Source organism: Leptopilina boulardi, unplaced genomic scaffold (genome assembly GCF_019393585.1).
Source record: "Leptopilina boulardi isolate dan_hultmark-lab unplaced genomic scaffold, ZJU_Lbou_2.1 LbouV2_278, whole genome shotgun sequence".
Lineage (NCBI taxonomy): Eukaryota > Metazoa > Arthropoda > Insecta > Hymenoptera > Figitidae > Leptopilina > Leptopilina boulardi.
The window spans coordinates 712,447-731,853 of record NW_026137838.1 but is presented as its reverse complement, the minus strand read 5'-3'; the positions used below and the strand labels follow the sequence as shown (position 1 = coordinate 731,853).

The 19,407-nt window shown below is 22.1% G+C and overlaps 1 protein-coding gene across 6 annotated transcripts in view; it reads left to right on the top strand.

The window, feature by feature from the left end:
• Positions 1-19,407, top strand: part of LOC127281941 (potassium voltage-gated channel protein Shaker) — a 188,501-nt gene that overhangs the window by 132,732 nt on the left and 36,362 nt on the right. The window contains exon 1 of one of the 6 annotated variants that reach the window (XM_051305954.1): positions 11,327-11,509. The exons of the other annotated variants lie outside the window; for them this stretch is intronic. Coding sequence (XP_051161911.1) covers positions 11,481-11,509 — 29 coding nt within the window. The 5' untranslated portion in view covers positions 11,327-11,480. Of the gene's footprint in view, positions 1-11,326; positions 11,510-19,407 lie in introns of those variants that run through there. 6 annotated transcript variants of the gene reach the window in all.

Below are 19,407 nucleotides of genomic sequence, written 5' to 3'. Positions count from 1 at the left end.
ATTTAATATCTAAAAAGTCTGTATAGAAATAACAAATTTATGTATGAGTTGAGAAAAAAAAAATTCACCTATATTTATAGAGTCAGGCCTTTTTGAATATTTAACATGTTTGAAAATAGTAAACCTCAATGGTTGAATTGAATCGAGTTGAATTAGTAAACAAATCTAATTTTGTAGAAAAAAATTTATATTAAAACGTTACGAAATTTCTATATATTTATTTTTACAATTATTTTTATTAAAATAATAAAAAAATTATAAATTATTTTTAAAATAATATTAATATTATCATTAGAAAATAATTATAATAATAAAAATAATAATAATAATAATAATAATAATAAGAATAATAATAAGAAGAATAATAATAATAAAATAATAATAATAATAATAATAATAATAATAAAATAAAAAAATAATATTATTATTATTTAAGTAAATTGAATATAAAATGAATATAAAAGACATAAATCAAAGAACAAAGCAGAGTTTCAGCAGGAGTGAATTAAAGATTTGAATGCGTCTGACTTAACGTTGATTTTACTACTGCGACAATTCTCACGATATAATGTCACGCTTTAGAGTTGAAAATGTGTTCTAATTAATTATAATTAAAAAAAAAAAAAAGAAAACCTAATTCTTACAATTTATAAATACAATATTTGTTTTAAATTATTCATTCTCAAATTAATTAATTAGTAAACAAATCTAATTTTGCAGAAAAAAATTTTGTATTAAAACGTTACGAAATTTCCATATTTATTTTTACAATTATTTTTATTAAAATAATAAAAAATTATAAATTATTTTTATTAAAATAATAAAAAATTATAAATTATTTTAAAAATAATAAAATAATAAAAATGTAGCAAAATTTTTTCAGTTAAATATTTCGCTATTCTAGTGTAAACAATTCGCTGTTTTAGGTAAATATAATTTTTTTTTCCCCCGTGATATTTGTGTACAAAGTCATTTTCCACTCTTCTATTGTTACAAATCTCGAGATGAGAGTGAGACTTATATATTGTATAGTTTCGATTTTTAAAAGTTTTCTCCTACCCTATCCCCATACATTTTCTCATCTTTCTTCGCTCGCTTTACTACGCGTTTGTTGCGTTTGAACCCAGTAAAAACGTCAGAGGGTCAGAGGCCGTTTATAAAAGGGAAACTCCTTTCAAGGGGATTACATATTGCTATATAGAGGGGCAGCCACTGATAAAAAAAAAGAAAAAGAAAAAACATTCTATTACTTTCCTTCCGATTTTCACTTGACATCTAATACGCACTTTATATTTCTGATTTAATCTTGTTATTAATTATTTTGCGGAAAAAAAGATAAGAAAAACACACTTTCTTTTCATTGAATAAGAAAAAAACGAGGAACTCTTCTCTAAAAATTAAAAAGGAAGATAAAAGGTTTTTTTCCATTTTAAAATAAAAAAAAGATTTCCACTCAAATTTTTTTGGAAAAAATTTTTTATTTTTTATTAAACGTTTATTTTTTTATGGTAAAAAAACTGAACTAAAAATAAATTTAAAAAAAAAAAACTAAAAAAAAAGGAAAATAAAAATAAAAAATAAAATAAAAATAATAAAAAAAATTACTGAAATAAAAATTAATAACAAATAACTATAAAAAATTGGGTAAATTTTTAATAATTAGTTGACAAATTAAAAAGGAAGATAAAAAGTTTTTTTCCATTTTAAAATAAAAAAATATTTCCACTCAAATTTTTTGGAAAAAATATTTTATTTTTTAGTAAACGTTTATTTTTTATGGTAAAAAAACTAAACTAATAATAAATTTAAAAAAAAAACTAAAAAAAATGAGTCAAATAAAAATTAAAAAATCAGTAAAATAAAAATAATAAAAAAATTACTGTAAAAATAAATAACAAAAATAACTAAATAACTATAAAAAAAATTGGGTAAATTTTCAATAATTAGTTGAATACTAGTTAGTGTAATAATTAATTGTAGTGGAAATTAGTTCCCTGAAAAATTTGCGATCGTGAATTTATTTTCTTTTTAACATGGAAAAAAAAAAGTTGACCTTTATACTTTTTATACCATTGAATACAAGTTTTTTTGGCACATTTTGCCAAATCGGAAGCAACAGTTGACACTTTAAATGATAAATTTATCGAAGTTTGGCTCCAACTTTTCTTGGATATAATAAAGACAAAACTCGAAAACATTTTCTTCTTTATAAATATATGCAAGTCAACTTTATATATATTTTTTTAATTTTAATATATAATAAGAAGTTTTAATTTTTTTTTTATTTATTAAATATAATTATTTATTTACATTATTTTTTAAAATTATTTTTTAATATTTATTTATAATTTAAATTATTTACATATTTTTTTTATTATTTAATTAGTAAGCTTTAAAAAAAAGAATCCGTTTTTTATATATATATATGGAAGATTATAACAAAACATTTGCAAAACAATATATCTTTTATTTTTCTTTTTTTATTTCTGCACCGTGATATTCTTTTGGTTTTAATCCCAGAACTTATTTCAACAATTGTTTCTCGGCACAATATATATATCTGCATTATATATTGTAGAGGGCGAAAAAAAAAAGAAACGAAAATCGTAAAACAGTATCGCAGAAATATTTACTATATATGGAAATGTACCAGAGGGAAATAGCAGTTTCCGATATAGCGCGTGAAAAAAACCAAGTGTCATTATAAATGAAGCGAAAAATTTTTATTTTTTTTTATTTTTTTAAATTTAGTAAATGGAATTTTTTTAATATTATTAATAAGTTAGTTAATCAAATAATATAAATAAATTTTTATTTTTAATTTTAATTTTTTAATTTTTAATTTAAAATTTAATTATAGATAATTAAAGAAAATTCGAGAAAATTAAAAAATTAAACTTAAATAATCCTTTGGGATTAATTTTTTATTTCTATTTTTTTGACCAAATATCGAGAGGAATAAAATGGTTTATTGCCCCTTTTTTTCCCCAGGCATTGATTTTTTTTGTTCGCCCTATTACACAAAAGTCCATCTATAGCAAAGTTTTATATCCAATTTATTTCGCAAAGATATCCACAAAGTTACCCTCCCCCCCCCCCAAAAAAAAAAAAAAACATTCTGACAAAACTAGAAATTTTATTTAAGTACTAAAGATCCCTCTCTTATTATATTATAACATATGAGATTAAAGTAGTATTTCTCATTATGACTTTGTTTGTCATTGAGATTAGAAAAGGTTCTTTTAATTGCATTAACTAGATTTTTCTACCAATATTAATGTGGTAAATAATAATAATAATAATACATATAATAATAAGTATATAAAAATATATTTATACAATTTTTATATTTTATTATTTTATTAAAGTATTTTTTATTTTTGTTTATCTAAAATTTTATTTTACTACTAATACACAAAAATTAAAAAACTTTCGTCTGACTAAAACGGCTTTTTACTACTTTATACAAAACTACAAGAAACGTCGTGTCTGACTAAAATGGTGTTTTACTACTGATATTTTAGAGTAAAATAAAAAACCTTATGTCTGAACAAAAATGCCTTTTACTACTTTATTCTATAATTACTAAACGTTTTACTAAGACATATTTTAATTTGTCCTAATCGGTCCTAATTTTAAAATCAGTAGTAAATGATATTTTTAGTCAGACAATTTGAATTCTTTTTTTCTATTAGTAGAGAAATCCAATTTTGGTCAGACAGAAAATAATAATTTTTACTACCGATGTTTTAGAGTAAAATAAAAAAAACCTTATGTCTGAAAAAAATGTCTTTTACTACTTTATTCTAATAATTACTAAACGTTTTACTAAGACATATTTTAATTTGTCCTAATTTTAATATCAGTAGTAAATGATATTTTTAGTCAGACAATTTGAATTCTTTTTTTCTATTAGTAGAGAAAACCAATTTTGGTCAGACAGAAAATAATAATTTCTACTAACGATATTTTAGAGTAAAATAAAAAACCTTATGTCTGAACAAAAATATCTTTTACTACTTTATTCTATAATTACTAAACGTTTTACTAAGACTTATTTAAATTTATCCTAATTTTAATATCAGTAGTAAATGATATTTTTAGTCAGACAATTTGAATTCTTTTTTCTATTAGTATAGAGAAAACCAATTTTGGTCAGACAGAAAATAATAATTTTTTTTTATAATTATTATAATATAATAATTTTTCGAACATTCTTTTAATTTTTAGTCGCAGTAGTAAAAGCCGAATTCGGTCAGACGGTATCTTCCCTTTTTCGAGTAATAAAAGAAAATTTCAGTCAAACAAAAAGTTGTTTATTCTCTAACGTATCATCGGTAGTAAAAGACATTTTCATTAAGTTCAGTAATTTTCCCTAGGATTTAGAAGAAAACATTTCTGAAAGTTTTTTTCTTTTTTTTTTTTTGTAGTATTAAATATAATTTAGCGATTTTTTTTACGATATATCTTTTTTTTTTTTATCTTTCTCGAACAATCCCCGGAGCGAATGCGTACTAATCATGAAAACAGTATTTAGAAGTCACATTCCCTTTATAGTTAATAAGTATGATATGGGAAGAAGTGGTGACGCAAGATGTGAGTAGGGAGAGGTTCTCCTTAAGGGAGTCAAAGAAAGGAGGGAAACGCCTAAGGGGATTTAAGTAGGTGAAGTAAGTGAGCCGGCATGCCGCGGCAAAAGACGAGTGCATACATGAGACGAAGTATAGTTGAAGGTGAAATGAAAGAAGAAGAAGAAGAAGAAGAAAAACGAAAAATAAAGAAGAAGAGCCAAATGATGTAATACAGACACAGAGAGAGAGAAAAGACAAGGTTTCTTTCTCTCCCTCACTCCTCTATTTTAAAAATTAAACAATTTTGTATGTCTGGATATAATTAAAAAATATATTTTTTATTTTTTTATTTTTTTTTATTATTTTATTTATCTTTTTTACCTTTTATATCTTTGTTTGTCTTTTTTTATCTTTTGTATCTTTGTTTAACATTTTTTAAAATTTTTTTTCTATTTTTTTCTATTTTTTCTATCTTTAAATATCTTTTGTTATCTTTATTTATCCTTTTTTTTAATTTTTTCTATCCTTGTTTATCTTTTTTTTAAATTATTTTTTACTTTTTTCTATCTTCAATTATCTTTTTTTTATTCTTTTCTTTCTTTGTTTATCTTTGTTTTTATTTTTTTCTATCTTGCATTATTTTTTTTCATCTTTTATATCTTTAATTATCTTGTTTTTATTTTTTTATATTTTTTTATCCTTTTTTTATTTCTTTTTTTTTTTTCTTTGTTTAAATTTTTTTAATTTTTTTCTATCTTTTCTATTTTTAATTATGTTTTTTTAGTTTTGTTATTTTTGTCTATTTTTTTCTTTCTCTATTTATCTTTGTTTATCTTTATTTTTATTTTTTTCTATATTTTCTATCATTAATTATCTTTATTTTTTCTTTTTTCTATCTTCAATTATCTTTTTTTCTTTTTATTATCTTTGTTTATCCTTTTTTTTATTTTTTCTTTCTTCGTTTATCCTTTTTTTCTTTCTTTGTTAATATTTTTTATATTTTTTCAACCTTTTCTATCTTTAATTATCTTTTTTTAAAATTTTTAAAAAATTTTTTTATCACTAATTACCTTTTTTTAATTTTTGTTATTTTTTATATCTTTATCTTTTTTTAATTTTTGATATTTTTTATATCTTTATCTTTTTTTTTACTTTTTACTACCTTTAATTATCTTTTTTTCTTTTTATTATCTTTGTTTATCCTTTTTTCTATTTTTTCTTTCTCTATTTATCTTTGTTTATCTTTATTTTTTTCTATATTTTCTATCTTTAATTATCTTTATTTTTTCTTTTTTCTATCTTTAATTATCTTTTTTTCTTTTTTCTATCTTCAATTATCTTTTTTTCTTTTTATTATCTTTGTTTAACCTTTTTTCTATTTTTTCTTTCTTTGTTTATCCTTTTTTTCTTTCTTTGATAATATTTTTTATATTTTTTTTATCCTTTTCTATCTTTAATTATCTTTTTTTAAAATATAAAAAAATTTTTTTATCTTTAATTACCTTTTTTTTAATTTTTGTTATTTTTTATATCTTTATCTTTTTTTAATTTTTGATATTTTTTTATATCTTTATCTTTTTTTAATTTTTTTTACTTTTTCTATCTTTAATTATCTTTTTTTCTTTTTATTATCTTTGTTTATCCTTTTTTTCTTTCTTTGTTAATATTTTTTATATTTTTTTCAACTTTTTCTATGTTTAATTATCTTTTTTTAAAATTTTAAAAAAAATTTTTTATCTTGAATTACCTTTTTTTTAATTTTTGCTATTTTTTATATCTATATCTTTTTTTTAATTTTTGATATTTTTTATATCTTTATCTTTTTTTAAAATTTTTTTTACTTTTTACTATCTTTAATTATCTTTTTTTTTTTATTTTTTATATCTTTATTTATCTTGTTTTATCTTTTACATCTTCATTTATCTTTTTTTGAAAAAAATTTTTCTATATTTTTTCGTTTTATTTATTTTTTTTATTTTAATTCCTTTACTAAATATATATTTTTTTGATTTTGTTGTTCTAATTTCAATAAAAAATAATCCCTTGTACTTCACTTTATAAGTAAAATTCATTAGTAAACTTTTAAACATCGTCACGTGAAATGGCTAAATGGCATCGCTACTGGATTTACAACCACAAGGACCAGGGTTCGATTCCTGACGACTGAGGATTTTTTCTGTTTCAGAATTCGATTTTCCAGTGTTCTATCACTCTCTATACATATAAATATATGTTTTCAAAATAAATAATAATTGCGAATAATTGCTAATTTACAAATGTTTGTCTCTCTTTCCCTTCGCAGAAGCTCAACAAAAGGGGAAAAAAGAAAAGAAACAGATCAAGAAATGAAGAAAAGTAGTATATAAAAATTGAGAAGAAGAAAAAGAACAAAAAGAGAAGGAGAAAAAGAAAAAAAAAGGAAGAAGAAAACAAATAAAAAAAGAAGAGAAAGACAGAAAACAATGCTTAGAGAGCAAAGAGGAGCAAAAAACGAAACAGAAGAAAATGAAAAGAATGGTTGAAAGAGTAACAGAGGAAAAGAAAGGTTTAAAGAAGAATTAGAGAAAAAGAAAAAAAAGAGACAGGCAAATAGAAAAAGAAAGAAAAAAGCAAGAGACAAGAAAATAGAGAGAGAAGGAAAAACAGATAGAGAAAAGGAAAAGGACAGAGAGAGAGAACAAGACAAAGACAGAGACCAAGAGTCAGAAAAAGAGAAGAGACAAGAAAATAGAGAGAGAAGGAAACAGATAGAGAAAAGGAAAAGGACAGAGAGAGAACAAGACAAAGACAGAGACCAAGAGTCAGAAAAAGAGAGAAGGAGAGAAAAAAGAGAGAAAGGAAAGAGATTACGATAAACAGAAACTATGCTAGAGAGTAAGAGAATCAGAAAAAGAATAGCGAATGATACATAAAGGCGAGAGAAAAGAAGATAGCGGAGGACAAAGATAGAAACAGAGAAAAAGAGAGAACGAGAGAGAGAGAGTAAAATAGTGGGAGAAAAGCACGAGCTTTTGGGTGGTGGCGTCAGGGGGGGAAAAGAGGGGGAAGAGGACGGCAGGAGAGAGAGGAAGAGGAGAGAGAGAGAGCAGAGAGTGGAGTTGATGCCACAGGCGCGGTGGGGAGCGCGCATAGCTCAAGCAGGCTGGCAGGCAGCGCACCGCAGCCTTGCTACCTCGGAAGCTTAGAGCTTTTACAAGCTCAGTACGCCCCGCTGTATCCGCTAGTTGGATCTCTCTCTCTTATAATACACACGGGTTCTTCTTCGTTTTCATATTTGCTCGACGCGAATTAACGGGGGAACATAAGCAAAATAAAAAAAAAAAAACACACTTTTATAAAAGAAGAAGAAAACAAAGAGCAAAAAAAAAAAAGGACAACATGTCGTCACAAGTGTACCCAATAATTCGTCCATTACAAATAATAATAATGACGGAAGTGACGATTCTGTGGTATTCGCGGTCATTGTCGGCGATCAGCCGCGGGTGACACTCCCAAGTGTTTTTGTTGTCAGTGTGTATATTATTGGGGTGGGGGGAATTGGCAAAAAAAAAGGTGTTATTATCTCTCCAAAGTGGAGTATTTGTTAAAAAGTGTGTGTGTGTGTGTCTGTGTATATGTGTTATGTGTAACAACCGATAAGGGTTGCTTTGCCTCCTCTCTCTCTCTCTCTCGCTCACGATCTCGCGACGACGGAGGCATCGATCGGCAGTGGCGACGACGACCAGTCCCCCTAACCTAGGGGATGATCTCGCTCGATTCGGTGATGTGGCGGCGCTGAGATCGAGGGCAATTGGTGGCGGCAACGTGTATCTTGAAAGATAAAAAAAGCGATCTGGAAGAAGCAAAAGAAGAAGCAGAAGAAGAAGAAGAAGAAGAGGTGGAAGAAGAAGAAGAAGAGGAATTAGAAGGAGGCAGTGTGGAGGCAGCAGCCATTTTGGTGGCTTCACTTGCTTTGCGCCAAGGGCGTTTAGGGGGGTGGGAGGGAGGGAGGGTGGGTGGGCCAGCAGCAGCAGCAGGAGCAGGGGTGAATCAAGTGAGTCTCTGTGGGGGTGCGGCGCTCGGGAGCAATGGGGCTCGAGGGGGGGAGAAACCCCCTCTCGTAACCGCCGCGAAGCGCCAAGATTTCCCGCATCGAGTTAATCGAGAAATGGGGGCTGACCCCTGTCCTCAAGCCGAGGCAGGACCTACGCCCCCTCCGGAATGGTGCGGAAGACACGAGGTATCGTCCTTTTTCAATTTTTTTTATATCTTTTTTGGGAACTATATGATTTAGTTTATGTTTGTCCATTCATATCCATCTTTCTAAATCATTCTGTCGTCTGCCTGGTTATGGATTAATCCATCTTTTTCTATTTTCGGGATTTATTTTTTTACTCTTTCGTTTTTGTAATTTACTACTCTCTCTCTCTCTCTCTCTCTCTCTCTCTCTGTCTCTCGGTTAATCGTTTTCTAGTTGGTAGAATTTTTTTTTCGTTTCATTTTCGCAACAATTTTCTTTTTTTAAATTAAATATTATGAAGGGTAAATAACTACACTGCAATTACATTGATGTACTAGAAAATTATCTTAAAAAATATTTTTAAATACTGTGAATTTTTTACAGTAATGTAAATTATATGAGGTATCGTAAAATACCTTGAAGCACGTTGGATTTTTATTATTATTATTATTATTATTATTGCTGTGAATTATCTTAAATTACTGGAAATATCCTTAATTATCTAGAAGAATTTTTATATTATCTAAAGTATCCTGATGAATTATCTAGAAGTACTTTAGATTATCTAAAGTATCCTGAATTATCTGAGATAGCGTGAATTATCTAGAAGTATTTTTAGATTATCTAAAGTATTCTGAATTATCTGAAGTATCCTGAATCATCTGAGGTAGCGTGACTAATATAGAAGTATTTTTAGATTATCTAAAGTATCCTGAAGAATTATCTAGAAGTACTTTAGATTATCTGAAATAACCTGAATTATCTGAAATATCCAGAATTATCTAAAGTACCCTTAATTAACTAGATGTATTTTTAGATTATCTAAAGTATCCTGAATTATATGAGGTAGCGTGAATTATCTAGAAGTATTTTTAGATTATCTAAAGTATTCTGAATTATCTACAAGTATTTTTTAGATTATCTAAAGTATTCTGAATTATATAGAAGTATTTTTAGATTATCTAAAGTATTCTGAATTATCTAGAAGTATTTTTAGATTATCTAAAGTATTCTGAATTATCTAGAAGTATTTTAAAATTATCTAAAGTATTCTGAATTATCTGAAGTATCCTGAATTATCTGAGGTAGCGTGACTAATATAGAAGTATTTTTAGATTATCTAAAGTATCCTGATGAATTATCTAGAAGTACTTTAGATTATCTGAAATATCCTGAATTATTTAAAGTATCCTAAATTATCTAAAAGTATTTTTAGATTATCTAAAGTATCCTGAATTATCTGAAGTAACGTGAATTATCTCAAGTATCGTAAAAACATCCTCAAGTACCATGAAATAGTCTAATTTATCTTAAAATATTCTAAATTATTTTCATGTATTTAAAATATTTTGAATTAACTAAAATATCTTCAATTATATTGAAGTATTTGAACAATTTTGAATTATCTGAAGAAAAATAAATATTATAACCCAGAGAAAAGATATATTAATTTAAAATAAATTTTATAGGAATTAAATATAAATTTTATTTTCGCTAAATAAAATTTTATTTGTGCTAAATAAAATTTTATTTAGCGCAAATAAATTATTATTTGTGATAAATAAATTTTTTTTATTTAAAACAAAACCTGAGTATTTATAATTATTTATTAAATTTTTCATTATTATTTTAAATTATTTTTCTTCCTGTTGGAATATTTTTTATTTATAATTTATATAATTTATTTTATAATTTTTATTTTTTAACAAAACTATTATAGTTTAAAGAAAATAATTTTTTTAATGTTTTTAAATTTGAAATATTTAATAATATTTAATAATAATAATAATATTTAATAATATTTACTGTATATAGAAAATTAATTTTGAAAACCTAATTTTCAAAATTTGGTAAAATTTTTTCTCAAAGAAACGAACTATATCTTAAAGAGTTGAAATTTTTACTCTTTCTGTTTTTTACTATCGTTTTTTCTTGTCTTCTTTCTTTTTTGCACCCTTTTGTAATTTAGATTCTTTGTTTTATTATTGTACAGCATTTTTTTTTTTTATTTTTTCTGTACCGTTTTATAATTTTTTTTTCTTTTTTTTAGTTTTCTGTCTTTTATATTTTTTTTTATTTTCTACCTTTTTTCCTCAATTTTCTATACAGATTTTTATTCTTTTTTTTCTGATTTTTTTATTGACACATTCTTTTATTTATTTTTTTTTTGACGTATTCCATTATGTTCGGATTCCATTATTTTCAAAATGAAAATTCCTTCATTTTGAAATTTTGACATTTCCGTATTTTCTCTCTCTCTCTCTCTGTATGTCCCAAATCATCCATCCCTTATATAAATATATATATATAAATCCTTTGCGCGACGACACATAGACGTATGTTGCGGATCAAGTACCCACTTGGCACGAGAAACTGAAAAAGAAAGAAAAAAAAATTTTTTTTTTGCTTCTTCTATATAAGCCAATATATATATATTATATATATTATCTATATATATGATTTTATTTGCTTTGCTATGAAGAGCGGATGTGAAGCAGTGATATTCCATCTGTTCACTTGATACGGTCATAAAGCCAAGGCCAAATACAGTCAGGCATGCGGCAATATATACATATATATATATATAAATTATATGATATTCTAGTCAATTGAGAGGAATTAAGTTTTGTGTTTTTTAAGAGAAAAATATATTGTGCAAAAATGTTCATTCAGTCAACAGTGTTCTCAATATGTGTTCAGAAAAAGTGTCAAATCATAGGTATGATTACCATAATATAATAATTCCTTTTATTGTTAAAAATTCCGAATAGCATATTTAATCATATTTAATTATTATCAGTAAAAACGAGAAAGAATATAATTTGTTTATAATTTTTCGCTAATAATAAAATAAATAGAAAAATAGGTCACAGGTATAAAAAACTTTTTTAATTCCAATTTATTAATTGTTTACATAAAAAATAAAAATATTTTTTTTATTAAATAATATTTTTATTTAATTATTATAATTAATTATTTTTAATAACAATCGTTTCTATAATAATAATCGTAATAAAAATAATAATAATAATAATAATGATAATAATAATAATAATAAAAATAATAATAATAATAATAATAATAATAATATATTACAATATTATAATTATTATTGTAATTTTTATTAATTATAATTTTTGAATAATAAATTGAAATTAAATAAAATGTATATCTATAAATAAGGAAAAAAAAAGTTGAAAAGAAAGAAAGAAAATGAAATGTTTAGGAAACAATTAATATCGTGTGAAAATATTTGTTTTGTAAATGTTTTTTTGTCACGTAAGTTGGACATAAAATTCAGAAAGAAAGCGACGATTTTTATCATTACATATATATCTTCACTTTCCTAATTGAAAACGCATATTAAATTAACATTTGGCAGAGTGCCACTTTTTCATCGTCGCGTTGAATGTTCAAAAAAAATTAGGATAATTTTATTTCTTAAATAGCTCTTTTTGAGTAAAAAAAGGGGAGGGGGGGTAAGTGGAAATTATTTATAATTTAATTTTTATTTATTTATTTTATTTTGTATATTTATTGAAATAAATCCTACAGTCGTAAGACTGTATTATTTTAATAATAAAAATTGGTAAAAAATAAATAAAAATTAATCAAAATTAATTTATTTATTTATTTATTGAATTTATACGGGTAGAATAATAATTAATGAAAAAAAATAATAAAAAGTAATGCAAATAATAAAAAAATTATAAAAATTAATATTATTTAATAAAAAGTATAAAATTCGTACCTAAAAAAAAATGTTTAAAAAAACCTTCTTCTTTGTTTTGTATTTTATTTGTTTTTTCTGTTTTTTTTTTCTTGTTAAAGAAATTAAATTACGTTAAAGAAAGAAAATCTTAATGAGATTAAATTTCTTCAAGAGGCTTAAACTTGAATTTTAATACCTTTATACATATATATATATATATATATTTATATATACATGTATAGGTTTCGTGGCCAGGAAATGGTTGTCGATAACATCCAAACGATTAAACTTATAGTCATGGTTTTGCACGCTTTAGATGACTAGCTAATCGATGGGAAAATATTATGATGAAAAATTACAATGTTTAATGCATTAAACGATATTTGTTTAGTTTCTTTTAATTTCACATTATTTGGATCCATTTTTTTTTTTTTTGCTAATAAAAAAAATTCCTTTATTTAAAATCAACTAAGTAAATTTTTTTAAAACAATAAATTAATTAAAATAAAAACAAATTTTTCCGATTATTTAAATTTTCTAAATTCTTTGATAAAAATAAAAATAAATAAAAATAAATAAATAAAATAAAAATAAATAAAAATAAATAAAAATAAATAAAAATAATTAAAATTAAATAAAAATAATTATTTTTAATTTTTTTTATGTTTAATAAAATAAACTTTTCTGTATAAATGAAAATTTTTTTCTAATTTTTCAAATAGAAAGAAAATATTGCATTAGTAGAAAGAAAAAATTAATGGAGAAAAATAATTACAGTGGAAAATAAGTAATTTGGTTTTTTTTTTTTTTTTATTAACGAAATTACTGCGTTTTCTGAGCACTTGTTTTTGAAGTAGTAACTGAGTGTAATAGCACTTGAGGATGAAGTAGTTTATATATACTTAATACCTACTCAACATTGACATTTGCAATGCTTTGGCACTTTTATTTTTTTTTTCCTAAAAATTTCATTTAAATGGTATTGCAAGTTAATGTTTTGTTTTTTTTTCTTCTTTTTCTTTTTTTTTTTTGATAATTAATCTATTTTTGAAATGCAAGACACGTATAAGATATTTGCTTGCTTCTCCCAGCGAGTTCACGTCGTTTTCTGTAGGTGGTGTTTAAAAATAGACAAAAACCCACGTGTCATTGCTATATATTGCATCTTTTACGAGGAAAAAGGCCGTCCTCGAATTTATTAATATAATCGTTTAATAATAAATAACAATGTGTATGTATGTGTTTACATTTTAACCCCATATTTTCTAGGGCAAGTTCAATATAACGCCATACATATTTGCGAAATTTATTTATTTCCATGGAAATTTTCCTGAAAATTTTCGTACATTTAATTTTATAAAGAGAAAAAAATCTTTTTTTCAATTAATAATTTTTGTAAATCAAATTATGAATTTTTAATCATTTTTTTAAAAGAATTTAAATTTAAAGAACCGGTTCTGGAAAATTAAAATTTTTCAATATTATCTACCATTGCATCAAGGGGAAAAGTCAATGAACTGTTTTTCTAACTTTAAATCGTTTAAAATAAAATAGTAAATAAATAAAATAAAAAATAAAGAAAAAAATAAAAAATTGAAAATAAATTAAATAAAAAGAAGAATTTAAAAATAAATAAAGAAAATGAAAATAATTAAAATAAAAAACAGAGATTATAAAAATAAATAAAATAAAAAATAAAGAAGAAAATAAAAAATTGAAAATAAATTAAATAAAAAAAAGAATTTAAAAATAAATAAAGAAAATGAAAATAAATTAAAATAAAAAACAGAGATTATAAAAATAAAATATTAATTTAAAAAATAATTTAAAAAATAATTTAAATAATAATTTAAATAGTAATTTAAAAAATAATTTTAAAAAATAATTATATTTTATTTTCAACGAAATGAATTTTTATTTTTAGATTATTTTTTTTTTTGAAAAATCGTTATTTGATTCTTTTTTGTTGTGAAATTTTAAACTTACTAGAATGAGTGCATTTTCAGTGCAACTGACTTTCCCGTCAAAAGAGACACATTTTTTTTTCTTTTTTTTTTTTTTTTACTGAAAAGGTTCATGCAACGCTCAATACCTGAGAGCAGCGGGTTCTCTCTTGAGAAAAGAAGTAGGGCACTTTAATAATTTTCTCGGGCAATTTTATAAAAATCCTCACTTCCTTTTTATTTTATCAAATCATATCTATATATATATATATATATATATATATATATATGTAAGTATGTGTTTGGTAAAATAAAACCTTAGTCAAACTTTGATAAATCGAATTTGTTACCAAAAAAAATTATTTTTATTACCACAAATATTGTTGTATAAAAAAAAATTTTCTTTCGTAAAAAATTCTTTGCCAATTCAGAGAGATTAAAAAAATTAATTTTTTATTAAAAAAATTAAATAATTTACTAATTAAATTAAAAAAAAAGTTTTTCTTTATAAAGAAAAAAAAACATATCCCGTTTATTAATAAACAAATGAATAAAAAATAAAAGCTTTTATTTATTTATTTATTGAATGTATACGGGTAGAACCCATTCGTACAAAGTACTATAATAAGAAATTTTATAATAATTAAAAAATTTAGTTGGCCGCATTAACATTATTGTTGTTATTATCGTACAATAGGTTACGAAGCTTTTGAAAAAATAAGTTTTGAAAAATAACTTTGTAAAAAAATTGTAAGGAAAATTTTTTTGGATGAAAAAAATGTTTTTAAATAAATATATTTTTTTGAAATAAAGAAATCAACATTAAAAATAATTTTTTTTTTACCTTTTTTACAATTTTTTAAAAAATTTTCTTTTTGATTCGAATTTTTTTTTAAATGTTTTTTCGTTGATTCGAATTATCAAAATTTTGATGAAAAAATAAATAAATAAAATAAAATTGATGACTTGTTAGTGGGCTTTTTTTTGCCAATAACATACAAGCTGTGAAAATATATATATATGAATCTGAAGTTAAAAGCTGAAAATTTGAAAAATAGGTATACCTGTTCCGCATTCACGTTATATATACTGACAGGAATGATGAATAAGTGTTAATGCGATGAAATAAATCCAGAGTGTAACGTTTTTTTTTTCTTTTTTTTTTTTTTTGATTCAATATTTTATCTAAACAAAAAAAAATTTCACTTCAATCAAGCAAAAAAAAAAAAAAAAAATTTTAATCAAGTTAAATATCTCACAATATATATGAAACCGGACGATTAGTTTTTATCGAGTAAATATTTTAACGAGTAAATATGTTATTCAGGACGATCAATAATTTTGTTTCATCGAAAAAAAAGTAAAGTTTTACATAAAGGAAAAACTTTATTTTTTTTTTTTGCATTTTTTTAGCAGAATTATTTTAATTCTATTTTCTTTTATTAATTTTTTTTATTGCAATTTTTTCAAATTCTTTACATTTTAATTTTGTTAATTTAATTTTTTTATTTTTAATTTCTTTAAAATATTTCTAAATAAACAGAATTAAAAAATAATTTTTACAACTATGGAGTAATTACATAATATTTATTTCTAAAAACAATGAAAAAGAATAAATTATACTCGTATACAAATAAATACATAATTTAATAAAAAAAATTTAGTTGCAAAAAGAATAATTTATAAAATAAAACAATTTTTCAAAAATAATTCAAATTAATAAATACAAATTAAAATTATAATAAATAAACAATAAAAATAATAATTAATAAATAAATAATTACTCTTTTTGGTCACAGAAAAAAAATTTCTATATTTAATAAAAAAATTTAGTTGCAAAAAGAATAATTTATAAAATAAAACAATTTGTCAAAAATAATTCAAATTAATAAATACAAATTAAATTATAATAAAAAAATAATAATTAATTAATAAATAATTACTCTTTTTGGTCACAGAAAAAAATTTTCTATTTGCAAAATATTTTATAAATTAGAATTATTTTTAAACTAAATTATAATCATTATTAATTAATTTACTAAAATATTATTATTAATTTTGGAAAATGAAAATTACTAATTTATTTAAATTGAAATTATAATTATAATTAATAATTAATTATGACAAAATATATTTTAAAATTTTTTTAAAATTTAATTATTGAAAAGATTTTCGTTTAAAAATTTGCGAAATTATTATTTGGAATGTTTTAAGTTGAGCGCATGTTATATATGAGAGAATGTAAAGATCTTAACGTGTGGCAACGATGAATGTAGCGGCAAAATTAGGCGCAGTGGAAGAGGTCGATATTCCCCACTTTGAGGTTTATTCAGGTGATGTTGAATGAACGTGCTTTGACTTTTTCACTTCTACTCTTGTTAAAAATAAACTTAAAAATACCTTTACATAGGGCACGATTCAAAAATAACCTTTTTGTTTTACCATCCAACAAGATCAGAAAGAGAAAGAAAGAGAGAGAGAGAGAAAAAAAATATTCTCAAAAAAAAAAAAAAAAACTTGATGTTTATATAAGCTTTCACTTGAATAGAAAAAATATTTCTTTTTCTATGATCACATAAAAACAACATCTCAAAATTTATCGTCAAAACACAATAATAAAATTGTATTTTTCCCTCTTTAAAAAAAAAAAAGTTCAATTATTATTTAATTCAATTAATTTGTTTCATTTTTTACCACTCTATTTTTTGTCTGTTTTTTTATTACTTTTTTTATATTTTATTTGTTGTTTATTACTTTTTTGTTTATTATTTTTTTCTTTTTATTGTTTATTACTTTTTCTTTTTTTTGTTTGTTTATCACTTTTTCATTTTTTGCTTATCAATTTTTTATTTGTTTCTACTTTTTTTTGGTTATTTGTTGTTTATTAATTTTTCCATTTTTTGTTTGTTTATTACATTTTTATTTTTTATTTACTAAATTTTTTTCAATTTTTGTTTTATTACTTTTTTATTTATTGTTATTGTTAATTTTTATTATAAATTTTTTGTCCTATTATAAAAAAAAATATTTTTTGAACAGAAAAATATTTTTATTTAAATCAAAAATTTTTTTTTTTATTAAATATCCAAAAAAATTGTTTACAATTTATAATTAAAATAAAATTATAAAGATTAATTAATAATAATAAATAAAAATAAAATAATTCCCTCTCACGTCAAATACCGGAAAAATAGTAATTAAAAAATTTTTCAATTTTCTCTTATTTCACTTATACGTGTTTCTTTTACAATGGTTGTAAAATTAAGTGTTTACAGAGAGATTTATTGCAAAAAAAAAAAAAAAAAAAAATTAAAGATAAGAAAAACAATTAAAAGATAGAAGGAGAAATAAGAGGAAAAATAGAAGAAAAGTAGAGGAATAGAAAAAAAAATAGAGAAAAGAAAAAAATAGAAAGAAAGAGAGTAAAAATAGAAAAAAGAGAGAAAAGAAGTAAAAATAGAAAGAAAAAAAGGATATATATTATGAAAAGAAGATAAAGAAAAAGTGACACTGAATGATAAAAGAAAAATTGGGAAAAAGGATCTGACACTTAAATTTTATTTTTATTGAAAAAAAACTTTTTTTTAAATAAAAAAAAAAAAAAAATTAATGAAAAGTTTTTAATTGAATGAAAAATCTAGATGAAGTTGTAAATCTCTGTTACCTTTTAATATATATATAATAGATGTAATAAAAAAAATTTTATCTAGGTCGTACACTCAACCTGAAAATGTATAAATCTTTTTAAGGGTACATAGTATTTTATGACGTCATGTTATGCAAATGAGAATCCTAACGCCCTTTTTTTTATATATAAATTAATCCAATATCTCAAGACTGGGGGAGAACCCCTTTTGTTTATATTTATTTTCATTTCGCAACTTTTGAAACTATAAATAAAATCTATTTTTTTTCTTTTTTATTTATTTATTTTTTTTTTTTGAATGAGATACAAAATTTGTTGTAATAAATAAATTTTTTCCCTGAACGTATAATAAAAGTTTTTATCATTTTTTTTTTTTGGAAATATTGTACATTTGTTTTTTTATAATGCAAAATTATTGAATAAAATTAATTTATAAAAATTAATAATTCATTATTAATAAATATTAATTTTATTAATAATTATTTAATAATAAATTAATTATTAATAAATTAGTATTTATTTATAATTAATTAATAATAACTTAATTATTAATAAATTAGTATTTATTTATAATTATTAATTAATAATTAAGTTGTTTGTTACATTTGTTTTTTTATAATGAAAATTATTGAATAAAATTAATTTATAAAAATTAATAATTCATTATTAATAAATATTAATTTATTAATAATTATTTAATAATAAATTAATTATTAATAAATTAGTATTTATTAATAATGAATTAATAATTAATAAATATTTATTTATATTTAATTTATTAACGAATATTAATTTATTAATTTTGAATTATTAATAAATATAAATTTTTTTTTAATTACTAATAAATATAAATTTATTCATTTAAAAAAAACTGAAAATTGATAAAAATAAATTTTTTTTGTTCAATGAGATGAATGATTGAATATTCTTCTTTTTTCTTTGTTTTATTGTAATCCTATCCTTCTCTCTCTATTAAGCATTTGAATAGTTTTGTGCACGCATTGTCTTTCTGCATATAAGAGACGAGAGGGGGGGGGAAGGGGGTGAAAAAAAATACTAGAAAAACCACAATAATCTCAGCAATGCATCAACTATTCTTTTGTTCATTCATTTCACTTTTCTCTTATATAGACTTGTCCTCTCATATCTCTATATATGTATATGTATTCACCCAGAACATGGGGTTGTATTGTTCTTTCCATAAACCATGAAAAATGAGTGATTGTTTTTTTGTGCGATGAAAAATTCCAAACACATATTTTTGTATTAATTCGTTTTTTTTTGTCAATTCATTCAATAATTTGTATTTTTTTTTT